Source organism: Alligator sinensis, unplaced genomic scaffold, assembly GCF_000455745.1.
Source record: "Alligator sinensis unplaced genomic scaffold, ASM45574v1 scaffold694_1, whole genome shotgun sequence".
NCBI lineage: Eukaryota > Metazoa > Chordata > Crocodylia > Alligatoridae > Alligator > Alligator sinensis.
The window spans coordinates 42,287-61,011 of NW_005842339.1; the positions used below are offsets into that span (position 1 = coordinate 42,287).

Sequence of the window (18,725 nt, forward strand, 5' to 3'; positions counted from 1 at the left end):
TACTCTTCCCCCCCATCCAGCTATGATTAGAGCAAATCCACTGTGTATTTCAACTGCTGAATGCAAAGAAGATACTAGTATGAAGCCATGATATATAGGGGTTTATCCCACAGATAGGTTCTGGAGAGAAGTTATCAGCCATCCCCTCACAAAAGCAGTATCTTCATAAGTGAGATAAAGGTTTTGACTTTCAAGTGCATGGGTAAGACTTGTGGTCCTTACTAGTCATGTATTAGCAAAAGGTGTACATCATCTAGATTTCCCCTTTCCCTAACCAGAAGGTCCACAGGAAATGCTCTAGAACAGCCTGGCTAACCTCCCACATGCTGGAAAAAGGAAGCGTACTGGGACATCTATCTACCAGCTGAGCGATCCCATCTTCCATATCAGCTGTTGGCTACTGCTAGTCTCATCTCTTGGAAGCTTTCCTGGTTTTTGGCCACTAGAAAGGGAAGGGCCATCCTGCCCCTCCCTACCTGCCAGTTTTTGTTTTCTTCTTCCCATATATATTTCTACTGCTACTTTTGCTGAGATTCAGCAGTGTGAATCTCGTTTATTCTACAGATTTCTGAACAGCTACAGTGACTAGAATATTGGCTTCACTCTGTAGCTCCATAAAAAACCATGAACAGGAGCAGAGATGTTGGAGGCACACGGTTCAAGACAGTCATGTTTATTAGAAGGGCTAGAAAACCAATCTTAAAACTTAAATTCAGTAAAAAAATTAATGATTCAGCCTGTCCCCTCTCAACACCCAGTCATGAGGGAAGCCTTCCTTCTTGGTATGAGCAGTATGTAGCCTGTTTCAGGGTCTGAACATGAATGAACTCACTGTAGGCTTCAGAAAAATAAAATGATGCATGAGGGGCCTTTTTGCTTTTTTTTTTTTTTTAAATTAAGAGGGACTGTTTCCTTTAGAAAGATTTAAAAAAAAAAATCTTTCCATCAGATGTCATGTGCAGTTGACAGGATGTGACTAGTAGGGCACCCATTTCTTGCTCCTGAGCGCTAATGAAATTGTACAGTAAATCAGATGTTTTGCTCTAGTTTCAAAACTTTCCCTTTGCCCTCTGGCATTGGTATAATAAAAACTGGAGAGAGCTGGTACCGATTAACAGTTTGGAAACTGGCCAGGAATTTTACACCCCCACCCTCTGAATATGCAGCATGGAATGGATCGGAATTAAATGACAAGTAGCTGGTTAAAGTTAAACCCTGTAAGTGAAGTAGTTAAAGATCAAAGATTAAGTGAGTCTTAATGCACAGAAAAACATACATGAACACTCTTATTTGTGTTTCTAGAAATGAAATTCCTTTCCACGTGTGGGAGAGCTCTAGAGGAGCAAGTTCAGTTCTTATTTCAAAGTAATTTCTTGTTTGATCAGCCCTCTAGGAAGCCTGCATATAGGATAAAGGAAAGCTAACTCGCACTGCTTTCTGAACCACTGCTATTCTTGATGACTATATTTATCTCCCAGTTCACTCCCCAAAAATTACATGCTCATTTCTTCTGATTTGCAACATCAGGGCTTAATGGATTCATACAGCAAGAAAACCGGTACAGATTTCTTCATTGTAATAAGATTGTGCTTTCATACCAAACGAACCTGATTTTACATGAGTGTAAAGGACAAGATGTGCAGAGCAAGTAGAAAGGAGGTATAAAGAACTAGAAGTATTGGAGTGAGGTTGTAACCATGATGATCCAAGAATTATGCAAGAAGCAAAGATTTTTTTGAGTGATATCTTTTAGCAGACCAACTTCATGGCTGAGACAAAAATTAGACAAGCTTTGAATGCAAGGCATTCTTCATCAGTTCACTGTACATTCTTATTTGGCAAAGCTCTACGTTTACACTGCACAAACATAAGTGAATCTGGAAGGACTAAGGCAGTGAAGTCGGTCCTTAGATGCTCTTCCAAGAATCTGTGCTATATTACACTGTATAATGTCTTCTTCCTAAAAAAGTGCAAAAACGGGTTAAAGCAAGAGAATTTTCTTTCCTGCAAAAAGACATCTCAGCACATGAAAACTGACTCTCATTACAATAGTAACAAAGTTTTACTCCTCCAGAGCAAAACAAAAACACAAATCCCTCTCCCTCCTTTGCTCCTATCTTTTCCCTAACAACAGCCTCAGGAATTAGCAAACTAAACAGTTTTGCAGAGCAAGCATGGAGCATTATTAAAGACTGCCAAGCAACTCTGTTGGATTGCAATTCCATTTGTGGGGCTATCTTCTGTAATACATAAAGGTCAGAGCAAAGCAGAACCCCAGCTGCCTGGATAATACACCTGACTGCTTATTGGTTTTGACTGCCCACTGAGTTGAAAAATGTTTAGTGTATTTGTGGCCAGTCTAGCAAAAATAAGCTATTTTCTTATACCCTCTCCCCTGCAGCTGTGTGCTTATCATTACAACTCTATTGTCACCTTGTCTGCTCACTGAAGAAGCAGAGTGTAATGTGGAATTAAGAAAAAAGGGATCTAGCACCGTAATCCCTATAGATCACTTCAGACAGGTTACAGCATGAAGCACTCTTAATAATGTAACCCTCAAAAGTGCCAACAGTTGTTTTTTCTAAAACTAGGTCTTCAATCAACTTTTTCTGCTTTACATACACTCAGGTCCCTGCAGAATTCTTTACTTGAGTAGGGATGAAGTTAAAACTGTTTGCACTATCCTCACTTCAGAGGTGTACCTTGGGATTGCCACACTCTCTACACAAATAGCAGGGGAGGGAAACATCCTTTACTAGGGAGCTCATCACTGCAACATGTGCTTTCAACCTCCCCACCCCTGCCAATTACTGCAGATTTGGCCAGAGAGTCATATGAATCACCCACAGGTTCCTGGTTTTTCAAACCTAATCTCATTGTAAATTCCCTATTTAGGTGAGCATAGACCTAACAAAGACCTGTCAATTCTAACTCAATTCTCACCAGTAACAGCAGATTCAGCGTTGCTACCTTCTAATCTACCACCTTGAAATTTCTGCTTGGATTAAAAAGTAAATGCCATAGCTGTATTTCATTCTTTAGCAGTTAATATGCCTCTAGTTTGGTCTCATCTTTTGTGCACTGGTCAAACAAACTAGCTTTATCGAGCAGCATGTGAGAGAAATGGATGAGCAAAGGGTGGGAAGCAGGGAGAGGGATGAAGAACAATTCTCACCCCTAATGAGCCATCACACTCATCTCAAAATCTGCCTCAAATACTACACAGCTGAAGGCAACTACTACACAAGCAACTGCTCCTGAAGTGCAGCTTTATTTGTGTGCAACTCACTTGGTGGTTGCATAATGAACACTTGGCAGGTGAAGTGCTATAAAACATGTTCTGTGTGGACTCAGATGGGCCCGAATAGGAGGCTTCTTTTTACCCTGCTTGGGTAGGGTAAAGCATTTAAGACAGAGATTTTTTTTTTTTTTTTTTAATCTTTGCTAATGTTTACAGAAAACCAGTTGGGAGACTCTAGAAAGGAAGAAATGGTAAAAAACCAAACCAAACCAAATGAATAATTAATACTAGGGAAGGATTTGAAATGTGAATGCATCTTTACTAGAATTAATCCTGTGCAGACAGCTGGGAAAGACACAAAATATGCAAACACAAGTGGTTTGTGTTAATCCTTACAATATCTTAAATATATTTCTATAGATTCTATTAGGGGGGATTCCCAATTTCTGCACTAAGTACAGACAGTCAAAAAGCTTGAGGCTGAACCAATTGAGTCTTCACAGTCTAAGCTGTCTAGACTGCACTGATAAACAAGTGAACAGACATTCACTTTTGATTCCACAAATGCAGCTACATGGCTGCAATGGCCCAAGACAGAAGCTGGCGGGGAAAGATGGAGGGGAGGGAGGAAGTGGGAGGGGAGGGGATAGAGCATGCCTCCCTGCTCAACTGGAGCGGACAACTTTGGCCGAGACTAGTCTGTCCACCCTACAAGGGGGAGTTTGCAGGGGAGGTGCAAAGCATGCTGGGGGACTCTGAGTTAACTTGAATCTGGAAGGGATCTGAGCCAGAAGTTCAATAAACTGATTAACCTAACCCAATTAAGTCTGTTACTACATCCATCCAGGTTTATCTTAAACTGGTTTTGGCCATTTTGAAAGCAATTAACATACTGTTCTTCTGTTGTGTTACAGATTTGAACCACCTTCTGATCACTTATACTGGTTTGTGTGTAAATTTGTGTCCCGAACCCTGAGATTCACCAGGAACTGAAGTGCAGTTCTCACAACCATCCATATTGGCTCTTCCTGAAGAATTGGCTGGCTCTCTCACCTAACAAACTCTTTCTTCCAAATCCATGATATAAGTGAAAGTTATGGGGGCTTTTAAGTTAAAATGTTCCAGGAGCCTCTCTCATTTCCACCAGCTTATCTGCAAGTACAGCCAATAAGCACATACTGAGAAGGCATCCTCATCATTATTACACTAAGGCTCTCTGATCCTGCAAATACCTAGGTATATGCAAGTGTTCTCAGCCTGAAGTTAGTCACAAATTTAAGTGCTTGCCCCATGGGTTTTGGCTCAAGGAAGTAATGTTAATTCACAGCCAACTGGGCGGGGGGGCATGAGGGGAATGTAAACTATGCCTGCCACTTTGAACTACAAAAAAAAAATAAGTCTACAATGCACCCAGCCTTAAGGTAAAAGGCTAATTTCCTTGCAAATACCGGCTAGATTAGGGTACTGTATTAATAGGTAAGCCCCTGGGAATTCAACTGAAGGTCATTATCATGGTAACAATACTAGGGCAAAAATGTATTCTGCCTCAGCCATACTGTACTGCTTACAGTGTGCAAGGGGGTCTCAGAAGTAAAAGAGGATTCTTCATGAAATAGTGAACTGGAAGTTAAGAAAGTGCTTAAGCATTTGTTTTACCAATTTAATAAATTCCTTGGGACAGTGAATTAATAGCCCACAGGAAACAGCTGGACATACTGTTCTTGATTAGGTAACTGGATTTTATCTAGATGGAAAAAAATGTGGCTATTTTACCTCAGATCTCTATAAATATTCTCAGCTTGCTGCCAGGCATTAATAAAGGAAACTCATAAAATAGCTAGCAGAACCTGGACTTTAATGGGTAGATGCCATTAAGATAAAGGGACATTATTGAGTGATTTAGCACAGAACAAGTGGCAAGTAATGAAGAGTCTTAATTTTAGTTCCTGAACTACAGCATTCAAATTATGGACCTTGATTAATGTGTAATGGAGAAAGTGGACTATACAGCTCAAAGAACTGAATACCAATACTCCCAAAACAGAGTAAAGGTATCCAAATCTTGACCTTTGGCATGGAACCAAAATGTTGGGCATATCTAACTTGAATCAAATGGAGCCAACTGCTGTAGCACCTTTTTTGATATGGGAACCAACCTACAAAGACTCCAAGTCCCATCAGTGAAGACACTTTTGAACTGTGGAACTGTAGCTTGTGCGCACTACACCCACATAACAAGCTATGCAGTCTACAATGCTTTTTAACAACGTAGGCTAAACTTCTCTTCAGTGCTACATTAGACATAGTGGTGGCCACTCTTGGAAAACCTGTTTTCCCTCACAAGATGTGACACAGGGTAAATGAGCTGAAGTCAGATTTACACTGTGGATGAAATTAGCCCCCATTGATAACTTTCTCTCCATTAGTGAAAAGCACAGTTCTTCCAAGTGGTCATGATAGAAATAGCTGAAACAATACATTCCATGCTATAAACCATCCAGTATTGAATTACTCTAATCTGGATTACAACACATCTCTGTACAACACATACTTTCTACAGCTCCCCAGAGAATCTGTAGAGAACATGGTAACTAATGCTGTTCGCAGATTTAGAGCCAAGAAAAGGGTTAAACCCAGAGATTCAGTTATAATAGAGCAAGAGATCTGTCTGCTTCATGGAAAGCAAGAAACCCTTTCAGAACCTACATCTTTCATTGCTCAATTTGCTAAATTCAGAAGTGGGAAAGAATGACAGTAAACTCTGCATTTTCTAATTAAAATTATATGCCCCCCTGCCAAGCACCACTGATTTATTGGTGCACCCTGCAATGTGCAGATTCTGGGGGCAAAAAAGGTCATGAAAGCATTACATAGATGTCTTACATTCTTTAATTAGAGCTAGGATGCCAGGTTATGTAGAGGAAGTAAATTCAGGGGCAGAGTACAATCGTCATTACCAGGAAACCAGAACACTCAACAGGAAAACTGCACAAAAAGTTTTGACCATCAGACTGCCTTAAATATTGTAATATGAGGAATGGAAAGTATCCGACTGTCAAATTACACAGCAAGGACTTTTACAAGGAGAACTTTTTCCCCTTATTCTTTTTACAAATATTTTTTGACTTTAGTGTAAAAGTGAAGAACTAAAGGCACTTCCCTCATCCAGCACTGGCAAAATATCTCGGCCTTGTACGGCAACAGCTCTAAGTCACAAGCATCTCTTCAGACACTTCTGGCTCTGTTGAACTCTGCCAAACTGCGACTAGGAGACGATCAGACTCACTTTTCCATTTGTGACAGCCACACAATCAAAATCCAAACATGTGCCAAAGTAACAAAAACTCCTTTTGGATGAAACTTCAAATCAGGCTTTCAACATATTTACGGTTACAAGCTTGCCTCTGGCTCAAGGCTTTTCTCAGCTGAAGAAACAGTAGTTTTAGAAATCAACTGATGGCAAACTTATCCCCCCAAATAAACAGGAGCCTAGCAGGCAACCAAGCAAATGAAGCATTCTTTCAGTGGCTTAACAGCAAACTAGAATCTGCTACAGAAGAATGACTGTGATCTGTTAAGATGCCAAAACACAGACCTATTGCAGGTATATGCAGCTACTTATCTGGCTGTTTCTGCACACAGCAAAGGCATTTATTAAGGAATAAAATCAAATTCATCTGACTGACTGCTGGCAGGAGCCACATACAGCAAGAACATATGATGGCTATGTCTCCAAGGGGGTGGGGTTTCCAAAAACTGGCAACTACTGCAACAGTTCAAAAAACCCGAGTTTGATCTGTTTCCAGCTAGCACTATGGGAAAAAAAGTCCTCCTAAGGCTATCTTGTGTCTGTTACTATCTGCTTCATACACCAAGACCTATCATCATTGCTCAGGAAAACAGTACTTGAGCTCAACAGGTTAACTAAAACAACTTAATATCTATAATAAAAAAAATAAGCCTATGTTCAGATAGTCACTAATGTGGCTTTTGAAAAATTACCAGAGAAGACTCCCTCCCACTTCCAAAAGTTCTGATATATTAAGAATTTGCCATATAGTTTTGTTTCGAGTTAACAGCTCCAGTGTTCCTACATTTGTTGAGTTGAGAATTAGCTGTTTGCACCGGTAGTGTATATTTGGTCCTGCTCCTATAATCTAGATCTCTGCAGGCAGGGAGTCTCACTGACTTTGGTCAACTTCTACAGAGATGCAGAACTGCCAGTGAATTTAAAACGCTAGGGTCAAAGCATTATTTGTACATTATCATTTCCATTTTGTTTAAGCAGGGCAGTTACTAGAAAAATTCACCTCATATACAGTCAAAGCAGCAGCAAGCTACTTGATGAATTTCTCACCCTAGTTCACCCACAAAAAAAAAAATCTTAAATTCAAAGGTTCCATCAGATTTAAAAAGTAAAATCCCTTTGTGAAAGACTGTGTACTGTACAGTACAATAGTTCTCAACCTTTTTAGGTGAAAGGCCTCCCCTCAGAAAATGCCAGCTCTTAAATTTCACTCATTTTTTCCACTGCAGAAAAATAATAGGGCAATTTTTTTGTTGCAAGGAACTCAAAAACACCCACAACCGGTCAGAAGGCTTTTGACACTCTGGATCCCTGTTTGTAAACCCTGCGTTTATCTTGTGAATCATGTGTAGGTGTTTACACACCTAACAATACTAATACTACGTGGCGCCCTTAAAAGGATCTTGCATCATCCCAGGGTGCTGTGTCATCCTCACTGAGAATCAGTCCTATTGCATGCTCATCTTCTACAAAAGTAACTGCAGGCCAAAACAACTTGGTGGGCAATGAGGTGAAATCTTTTGCAACACATTCAACATAAAACTAGCCAATTCATCCTAAACATCCCACACTAAACTACAATGATGAAATTAAACAATTTTACTAATAATCATACTTTCAGCTTTTTGGTTTTAATGGCAAATGCGCCACCTATCAGTTGTGATGGGTGTTGCACCAGTATTTCAGCTAACCATTATATCACCAAGTCCATTACATGACAATCCAAACAGCTGAATTCAAAACCACCACATTTTAGCTGATTGACAAATATCCAAATTTACCTCATAATGGAAAGTACCTGCATACAAAAGAAAGTAGGTGTCTTATTGCTTAAAGAGGAGGCCTGTCTTTAAGTACTTTGGCATCAATTATGAGAACTATGGAAAACAAGATAGCATAAGTTCATTGGCTGTACTATTACTTGTAAAACAGTGTCTCTAATTAGGGGTACATGAAACCAGGTCTCCCAAAATGTGTACTGCTTAACTATTTCTTTCTAGGCTGTATTTAGGCAGTTGGTTTTAATCTATAGATTTATAGATCTATCTCTATAAATATAGATTTCTAGATATAGATATTGCCTTGGGACCCCTAGCAATATCAAGTTTGAAACTTAATTTCTCATTTGGTACAAAATAGCCCAGATCCACTGTCCATCAGGGAACACTGATCTCGTCTCCTAGGTCTTGAAAGGAAAGGCAGCTACAATGCGAGGTATGGGTATGCAGGATATACAAGACTGAATGCTAGGTCTATAAAAATCATTATAGCAGTGTTAGTGCCCTTCCATTTCAGAGTGTTGACTCAGCAAGCTTAAACCGAATCATATGGCTGGAAAGCACCTTGGCAGTCATTTGCTCCAAGCCTCTGCACAAATGCAAGGATGCTACTCCTCAAGTAGTATACTGGTATTCCAGCCTCTGTGTTTATGCTTGTTGAAACAAAAGGTATTTAGGTCAGCAAACAGAGTATGTACAGGGAGAGAAAGAAAAAACAGTAAGAGGAATTGCCCCTTGTTCCAATGTTTGCTATTAAAAAAAAATGCAGTACGGTCTTAAAATTATAAAAGCTACAAAATAATATTAATCACCATAGAGCCTGATTCTTTGTAGATTCATACTGCTTGACACTGATGTAACTTCAGTGGAGTTGCTCTAGATTTACCCCTGTGTGTGCATGTATGAGAAGATAATCAAATCACTGCTGGTGATGATTCTGGATCAGTTCAATCTGTTCCTAGTTTTCACATAAACAAGTCTTTGATGGAAAAGGCTTCTTAAACAACATGCTCTAAAAGCAAGTGAAATTTAGACCCCAATACATTACCACTTAATCACTTGGCTATCTATTAAGCACTCTAAATATAGTATTTTAAAATATGTGGCCAGAGGCTCACAACTCACCAGAAACTGTGTGCAAATCGGATGCTATCCCCTTGCTTATCAGTTCGTATTGGAAGCCTGTAATTTTCCGACTAATGTCCTGCTGAGGGGTAGCCTCAATAAACAGGCCCCCCTGATCATAGCCAAAGCAATACACTTTATTGGGGCTGCGATCTCCATCTCGGACCAACAGTTTCAGTTCTCCAGTTTTTTCCAAATAAATATTTGCTCCTGTGGAGTCCTTGAAGGGCTTTATGCAAACAGTCAAGTGTTTGGAAGAGGAAGAAAACATATTGGGTCGCAGATTGACTATTAGTGCTCCCGTGGGATACATCCACTCTATTGATCCTTCAGAACAGCGGAGGTAGACCTGTTCAACGTCCTTCTTGTGAGACTCATGAGTTAAGCCACTAAGGAAAGAAAAAAAAAAGAGGGAAATTAAATGAATAATACAACAACTTAAGTAAGCAGCATAACCTCAAATCTCAGAAAAGGGACAAGTAAGCAAAGAACCATCCTCGCCCCCCATTTATAGCATCACTGAATCCATTGCCAAGGGCCTGATCCATTGCCTTCAGCAGGGACTTCGAACACTCATCACCTTGTACAAGACTGAGACCGTGAATTGTGCTACTATTTTGGGGTGGGCTTTAAATAGCCTCAGACAAAACAATCTAAACCTTTATTTAAAAAAAAAAACCAAACCCCTCCGAGAGAGTGGTTAAGTAACTAGTTCAGGGTTACAAAGGAAGTCTGTGGTAGGGCCATAGTAGGACACATTAGCATGGGATAAATAAGGAACATTAAATCCACGTAAAATCTTCCACTATCTTTGCCAACTATAAAAATTAACACACCTCACAACAGCAAGAACTGCTGCAGAGTTTGACAACATGAGAAGAAGGGGAGACAGCAGTGACACACAAGAGAGAACTTGGAGTCAGTCTCTGAGGAAAGGTCATTCTAAAGGATATCCACCGTGTTACTGATCTTTAGTTACTTTCCTGGATATGAGCTGTGACTTTGCAAACTTTTACTCATGCAAGTAAACCCAAAGCATTTCCCTAAGGATATTTATAATTGTGCACTAGATTCTAATGTTTTCAGCTTTCAGGATGGGTTTGAAGGATGTGTTGCCTAATGCATACAGCAGTGAACATTTAGGTTCTATTACTTGCCTCTGTGTCTTTGCTTCCCCTCACAGGCTTGGAGTATCTACCCTCAAACTCAGGGTTTATCTTTCACTCAGCATTCACACAATGCCATATACAATGGGACCCTTCAGCTCTTCTCCAATTCAGGTAAAGAAAGTTTTCCAATGTGTTAATTAAGTTTCACAGCATCCCCATTTTACAGATGTGTGAACTGAGGCAAGACAGGAGCTAAGTAACTAGTCCAGGGTCACAAAGGAAGTCTGTGGTAGGGCCAAAATAGAACACATTACCATGGCATAAATAATGAACATTAAACCCTGATTTCTGAAAACAGACCTCATGACATCTCCCTCTTTTTTACTTCCCCATGCCACCAATATATTCAGGTGCAAAACAAGTGATGCAGGATTTATAACTCAGTCAGCATTTAGAAAAGTTATGAGAAGCCATGTGTAAAAAAGGAAAAAAACAAACCAACATATGGTTTGCATTTACTGTTGATGTGACTCATTATTATGTGTGTCAGTAGAACCCACTTGATAGAGGTTACATGAGGAAGCTCAAAGAAAACTCAAGCTTTAATAACAACACTGCTTACAAACATGTGCTTTTGAATAATCTTGAAAGCCGCATCAAGAACTTGGATGATAGGAGAAAGGGGCTGGTTCCTGACCTTTAGTCTCTTGCCCTCAAACACATAGCGGTACTTAATATAGTCAAGAAACAACTTTTCATGTGCTATTTCATACAGCAAATATACAATGTGCATGTATATTTACAACTGGTCCAGAAAAATCATTGGGGTGGTTATCTTTCAGTACTGCACGTATGCAAAGTCACTCTGCCGAGAGCAAGACTGAAGAAGTCAGCTTTTACTAAATTTCTTTCTTTGCAGACAATGAATAAATATCCTAAAGTATTGCTAAGAAGAAGGAAATTCATGTTGTGAAAACCTATGCATCACTTGTATCCTTCACAACCTTCAAAGTAAGCCTTACATAACACAAAGGGTACACACTCATCTTCAGCATAGGGGTGGGTGCATTTCACAGAAAGGTGAATGTTTAAACACACGAGGGGGGAAAAAAGAGAACTGAGAACTGAAATACAATAAAGCAGATGCTGCAAGTGCTCCCAATTAATATCGAGGTCACAAAGTGTCTAAACATTCAATTGAAACACAGTGAATTTAGAGATTCTCTTTTGAAGCCAAATTATACAGCACAACAATAAAGTGACAATGTCAGATACACTGACTACAAATACCTGTGCACATCAAGTCCCGTTATAAATCGTGATTCAGAAAGTTGAGCCAATTTCAATATTAATGACCTAGTTAAATCTGTCGCTTACCTTCTTTGGTCAAAATGAAATGAGACATTTATAATACTGCCATCTATTGCTATAGTGGAAAACTATTTAAATTTCATGTTTACTTCTGAGTAACATGGTAATAAATTGAATACCTAGTAATAAGTTGCACCACATGCACACTAGTCATAAAGATATTTTAAGCTAACTTGAGGCTTTTATGTTTTAAATGTCAAGAAGATATGCCAATTCTTTTATGACTACATTGATGAATGAGACTTCCCCACCCCCCTTGCACTGTTTGTTCTAGGAGTTGGTCCAACCAAACAGTACTTCCTCCAACAGATCTCAGGAGACACCCACTGATCCACTGCACTTGTCTATTTGATATTCTGCCTTTCTGGTGCCTCAAGTGGCCCATTACTGTATATCTTGGAAGATCTGCTATTGCCATTTGTGAACTCAATTCTTCTACATGAATGCATAACAGGTGATCCTTTACACAGTATGTCCACTGCAGCAGTGGACAAGTTTGAGCTGCCACAATTGCATTTCTTCTTCTACACCTCTCAAAGCTCTTTTAAAAACAAAATGGAAGCAACATTTTCCCCAATTTACAGATGGGTGAACAGCAGAACAGTGTCATGACTCCCCCAAGACCACACAGCTAGTCATAGGCAGAACCAGAAATGGAACTCAGGACTAGAAACAGGACTCAGGTTAGTCTGACAAGGTTTCAGTGTGGTCAGAACAGCACTTTCACTCAATAAACGTGACATCATTGTATCAGGCAGAATTATAATTACAGTTACAGAAATGACTGGACATGTATCATAATGTAGTTTCTGGTTTTCACAGAGCAATATTTTGTGGGAGAGGCTTACGAGTCTTCATTAGGCCTTTTATTAAGGTGCTTCTGGATCTTGCTACACCTGCAGTGTAAGCAATCTTACTGTATGAAATATTTGCTGGAAAATATTAGGAGCACTGACAGGACCTGTGGCTAAGGTTTTTAAAGCTGCCTAAGGGATCTGAGCTAGATATTTATGAGATACACAATCTCACTAAAAGCAAAAATGCCTTCACATTTATTATAGGAAATCACTGACCCATCAAGTCTGCTTTATAATTTGTTTGCAAGAAGGCTGAACTATTTAGATGCCATGATAGGTAAGACATAAACACCAAAAGGGAATCAGCTCTGGATACAACTATTTGATTGCTATTGAATGCTATATTTTATACAGAGAATTCCATCCTGACCTCTGTGGCAATCAGCTTGGGCCCCAAAGAATTTGATTCGACTGTCAGATTTAAAAAAAAAAGTTACAGCATCTATTGATTCTGAAGAAACAACTCATTTTATACGGGAATGGATGGAATGAACAAACAGCCCCCACAGTCCGACAGGATCGCTACCTCTTATTGGAAGGCCAAAAGGTCAAGCATGAGTGCAGTGAATGCAATCTGACAAGCCCCACTCCAAGCCCTATGTCTACTTGTACTCTGGTTACTGTGGTTACAAATATGTTTTTCAATGTGGCCATTCCACCTAGTTGTAAGAAGTTAGTCTGTCCTCTCTGACAGGATCACCAAGAATGCATCATTTCCTTGATGAGCAAAAATGGGACTGATGTGGTGACAGTGGGAGATTCCAGGCTTGGGTCACCAGTTTATCCCCAAGCTGGCAGTAACAGGAAGTGACTCACATTTATTTCATGCATCCCCTTCCACAGGCACTCAGTGCTCAGTACTGGCTCTGGACCATGCTATGTCCTGCCCTGCTTGGCTAGCCCTTTAAAATAAGAGTCCTGAACTTTTGTTGAGGCAGACATGAGACTGTCAGGTTATAGGCCTGGTTCACACAAAGCTGAAACGCTTAGGACAGGGCAGAGGAGAGTCTGGCCCAACTACACGCAACACAGCTCCTTATGCAAAACCTGACTGTTGGGAACTTGCCAATCAAACTGACAGGGAACTGCAGACTTTGCCCCATCCCAGCTGTACATTGGGACTACCTCCCCAACTGGATTTACTAATCAGTGTTTTACGACCTGTCAAGAAACGCAGGAAGTTCATAAGCAATTGCCAATTGTATGCATATTTTAAATTCATTTTGCACAATCTGGACTGAAAATACACTCTAATAGAAATTCACATTTCACCAGTTTGCACTCTCTCCATCACAAGACAGAAATCCCGATCCACATTTATCTCCCACACGAACCCCTTCAGATTAGAAAAGCATAATCAAGCCTAAATCTAATGCACTCATTCTTTGGTGCCCCATTAAAAAGAAAGAAAAAAAAAAGTTTTAACCAAACGGAAACCAAACTCCTACTGCACGGAGGTTTCATTAAAAAATAATGTCGATTGCAAATAGAAAGGCGGAGGGGGGGGGGGGGGGGGGTGGGGGGGGGGGAGTAGGAGCAGCAGCAGAATTTGCAAAGCCATGAATGAAGACGCAGTGGGTTTATTGCAGAGGATTAAAGGTTGAGGAGCCGAGGCGCCCTGCGCTCAAGAGGTTTCACAAGCAGGGCGATGCGCGGAGCGGAGGGGCCGCGCAGTGCAGAAGCCGGGCTCGGCGGCGGTCTCTCCCGCGGGCATGAGCGGAGCAGCGGCCCTGGGCAGCCGCGGAGGCTGAAAGCGGAGCCCGGTGCTGCTCCCCTGCAGCATATCCTCCGGCTCCAGACGCCTCCGGCGCTCTGCGGGGACGGGCTGGAGGGGAGCCCCGCGCCCCCTGGCCGCGCTCACCTGCCCTTCCAGTTGCACAGGTCGCTGGAGTACTGCGCCGCGCCGCCCCGCCACAGCTGCAGCAGCAGCCCCAGCACCAGCGGCAGCCGCCCGGGGGCCGGGGCGCGCAGCATGGTGCTGCCGCTCGGCTCCGCTCCGCTCTGAAGTTCGGCGCGGCGCGGCTCGGCCGGCTCCAGCTGAGGGGCGGGGAGCGCCCGGCCCGGCTCCCCGCCCACCGCCTGCAAAACCTGGCACCGGATCGCTGCCGGGACCCGTGCTCCGAGCCGCCGCTCCGCTCCCGGCTCCCACCCGGTGGGCACAGGCGTGCCCTTGCCTCCTAACCCAGTCTCCTTTAAGCCTGCTGCGTGTGCGTGAGAGAGAGAGAGAGTTACAACACGGTGAGGCTGAAGTCGTGTGGTTATCCCTGCGGGCCCGACTGTGCTGTGTAGCTGCACTTAAATGGGGTCCGCACCAGTGCCGCTGACATCGGCTACTTTCAGGTGTGCATCGCACCTCACCGTTTACACGACACTAGTATGGCACCAGGGCAAAGCTTCTTTCCTCTAGGCAAGACCCTAAGTTGCTGCAGGATCTTGTGGTCTGTGCCCCCTCTCCCACAAGCTCCGATCCAATCTGACTTATAAAAAGTTTCACTTTCTAACGAGCGCAGCACATGCTAGCTGCTGCCCTGTCCTGTTTAACCCCCGGACACCTTCCCCTTTGGCCAGCAGAAGGGGACCTGGTGCATGTCTACTTCAAGTGCACAAGGGAGCAGTCCTTTTTCTGCCTCCTCCAGATCCTCCTGCTGAGGTTCTGGCTGCGCCACTCCCCACACCTTTTATGTCCGCCCCATCCATGGGCCCATGTTAACCGGGCCAAGCTGGCCACTTACAAGACCAGGAAGAAGCGCTAGCTAGCAGGAACCTGAGCAAGCATGGGGCTCTTTTCCTGTCACTCCTCTGCTCCCATCTCTGGGCAGAGTTTCAATGATCAGCATCCACAGGCTCCCTCAACGCATTTGGGCAGCAGTGGGCACTGGCCAACGTGTTCTGCTTGGTGTCCCCTTCCTGTTTTCTCTTTATTTGTCCCCCAGAATTAGGTGGAGTGATCCCAGTGGCCTCCCTCTTTAAGCGAGGCTTATAATATTCCATGATGGGCCTAAGCCCATGCTCTTTTGGCATATCAAATAGACTTTTCTTGCTTAATGTCTGTACCTGCCCTTCTGAGCAACTTTGGATTGGGGGAGGTGAATTGGGGTGATCGCCCCGGGCCCTGTGCTTTGGGGGGCCCCGCGGACAGCACCATTGGCATGTGCGAAGGGCACCACTCTGTGCAGCCACCGCACACCACTGGCTTTGCACTCTGGCCACTCACCACACCCCTTCCCCAGTTCTCCGCTCCAGCCACTCGCCACCCTCCCTCCCCTCACCCCCCGACCCACGCTCCAGCCACTCGCCACCCCTCCCAACCCCCCACTCCTCACTCTGGTAAGTTGCCATCTCCTTTTGTCCCCCACCCACAGGCTGTTATGCCCCAGGCCCCACACACACCTAGGATCGGTCAGCTCTGATTGTAGTAGGACCCAATTAATATTTTGTAAGAAAACAGATAAAGAGCCTAGCAGCAAAGGATAGCAAAACATGAGAACAAACTAACCAGGATTAAAACAAAAGGACAAATAAATGCAAAAGGCTAAAAAAGAATTCCGGGTGTAGTAGCAGTCTTGGGGATGGGGTGCAAAAATATTAATTTGGATGATGTAATATTGGAACAGAGCATTATACCAGTAATACTTCCACAATAGGAAAGGTATTAACATATTCCTAGATCACTAGGCTTCTTGGTCTAATGTTCTTTCAATTATCTGTCACATGGTCTTTCTTAAGGCCTCTGCACCAGTTTTTTTCTAGGTGAGATTGCACAGATAAGCATTACACACATGCAAAATCTTATTCCCTATGTAGTACAAAATAATTTCTATTGCTTTATAAAGCACCCTGTGCAAGCCTCAGGGTGCTGTAAAAGGGAACATTACAGGCACTGACAGAAGTGAGGTTTTGCCATACGATCAGCCTCCTGAAAGTAGTCTGCAGCCATGTCCTGACAGAAGTGCACGGCTGCAGAGCACTTCAAAAGTGCCGGATCAGGTGACAAATTAACCCTCATATAATGAGGATTCAGATGAAGGCACTCCAAAGCGGAGCACCTTCATTAACTTCTGTCTGTCCGTGCACACAAGAAGGGCAGGGCTGATGCAGCTTTGCCCCACTCCCAGTACTGTCTGCAAGATGGAAGGGAGAAAAGGGAGGGGGAGGTTGCTGTGGCTGGGGTTTGCCCAGTCTGCATTGGGTGGGATGGGGGCAGGTGGATTACAGCACCCCCTGCCTGGGGGGACTCCAATCCACCCACCCCCTCTTCAACGCAAGCTGGGCAAACCCCAGAGAGCAGCTCCCTCCCCCACCCTTCTCTCCCTCTCATCCTGCAGACATCAGTGGAGCTGGGGAGGTGGGGGGCTAGGGGAGAGAGGCTGTAGACATGCAACTTCTTCTGAATTGGTTCCAAAGTGAAACTCAATTTCCCCCCCACCCAACAGTATACCTATGGGGGGGTTGCTATAACTTACAGTACTTACTGTAAAGCACCGTGAGTTACAGTGGGGAGTTGAACAGTAGTGTGCTATAGTTTTGAGCTGATCCCCCACACTGCTTATATATGGAAGATTTAATCTGCATTCCCTTCCATTTGTGGTTTTAACTTTTCATGTAGTTTTTGTTTTGTGAATTAGGGGTATTGTTTTGCTGATGATAAAGTAGTAACATAATTACTGTAATTACATCAAATGATGCAATTCATGTAAACATGTAATTAACATGCGGAGACAACACTGGGCAATGTAATGACAACATGCAATAATGCAGAATGCTTTATTCTGCTGGGCATGTGCAGTGGCACAGACTTTAAAGCTCAGTACCTCAATTCTTTCTTTAGAAGTTTTTTGTTGGTCTAGAGGAGATTTGGCTTGCAATACTACTAGAAAAAAACCCCACACAAAACCACCACTGTTGTTTTAGTCTTAAATTTCTGTGTGTGTAACTCCTTACCTGGCCACAATCACTCCAATATCTTGGTGCCTTTGCAATATGTTCATTTTAATCCAATGCACTAGGAAAAAAAAAAAAAAAAAAAAAAATCAGGTAATCATGATGTAAACTGAATTTATAACGTCAGAAAACCTGGAATAAAATATGCTGTTTTGCACTGACCATCAGCTCTGGCTTTCCCCTTTCCTTATGTTAAAACTGCCAGTGGTAATTAGTTCTATATACTCAATTGCATAATAAAAATACTGAGGCTGAAAACTACTTCTAACCTCCATGCCTGTATGGTATTTGGACCATGCTGTAGAGCCATCATTGCTTTCACCAGACCAAATGCTAAATGATGCAGATAAGCATCATGAATGAGAGAAGCAAGGACCCATGACTGCAAAGCCACGCCTAGGTTAAGCCCTCCCCAGTTCATAAGTGACTGGCACCATTAGATATAGAAATTCTGTAGCAAAGTGGAATGTTTGGTGTGCTCATTTGCATATCAATACCCACAATGCTCTTCCGGCTACTCACAGCTATTCCATAGTAGTGCTGTTGGCTCAGATCTGGGAACACGCTCAAAGGGTGAGGCAGCTTTTGGATGCACTTAGCTGTTTTCTGTTTAAGCTGTGAAAAGCAAATATCTTTACAAGAAAGAACATTTTGAACACTATTTTTTTCTGCCTATAATTTCAAAACTGCAATACCGTGTTTAAATTTGCAGGGAAAATTATTTGCAATTAATCATAAAATATAAACTATAAACATAATTGTTCTGCACAGAAGAGCAAGTTTTCAGCAAAAGCCAATTCTGTTCTTGGGACTGATCAACACAACCCTGAAAATGGCACCTAATGAACAAAATGACTGTCCTAAATCTCAGAACTGATGTCTTCTGTCCTGTCTAAACACCACGCAGTTAGACATTTATGTCCACATAAAGCTCAACTGCCTTCCATGGAAGTCTAAATATACAGAGCAGCATGAAGATCTGGGGTTTTAGCTATT

The 18,725-nt window shown here is 42.4% G+C and overlaps 1 protein-coding gene across 5 annotated transcripts in view; it reads right to left on the reverse strand.

Moving 5' to 3' along the window:
- Positions 1-18,725, reverse strand: part of METRNL (meteorin like, glial cell differentiation regulator) — a 40,393-nt gene that overhangs the window by 9,378 nt on the left and 12,290 nt on the right. For 3 of the 5 annotated variants that reach the window (XM_025210170.1, XM_025210169.1, XM_025210171.1), the window contains 2 exons: positions 17,730-17,790; positions 9,452-9,840 (listed from right to left, as the gene is read on the reverse strand). In XM_025210170.1, the coding sequence (XP_025065955.1) occupies positions 9,452-9,840; positions 17,730-17,790 (450 nt within the window). Of the gene's footprint in view, positions 1-9,451; positions 9,841-14,649; positions 15,377-17,729; positions 17,791-18,251; positions 18,345-18,725 lie in introns of those variants that run through there. The other 2 variants (XM_014522301.2, XM_025210168.1) reach the window with 2 other exon arrangements.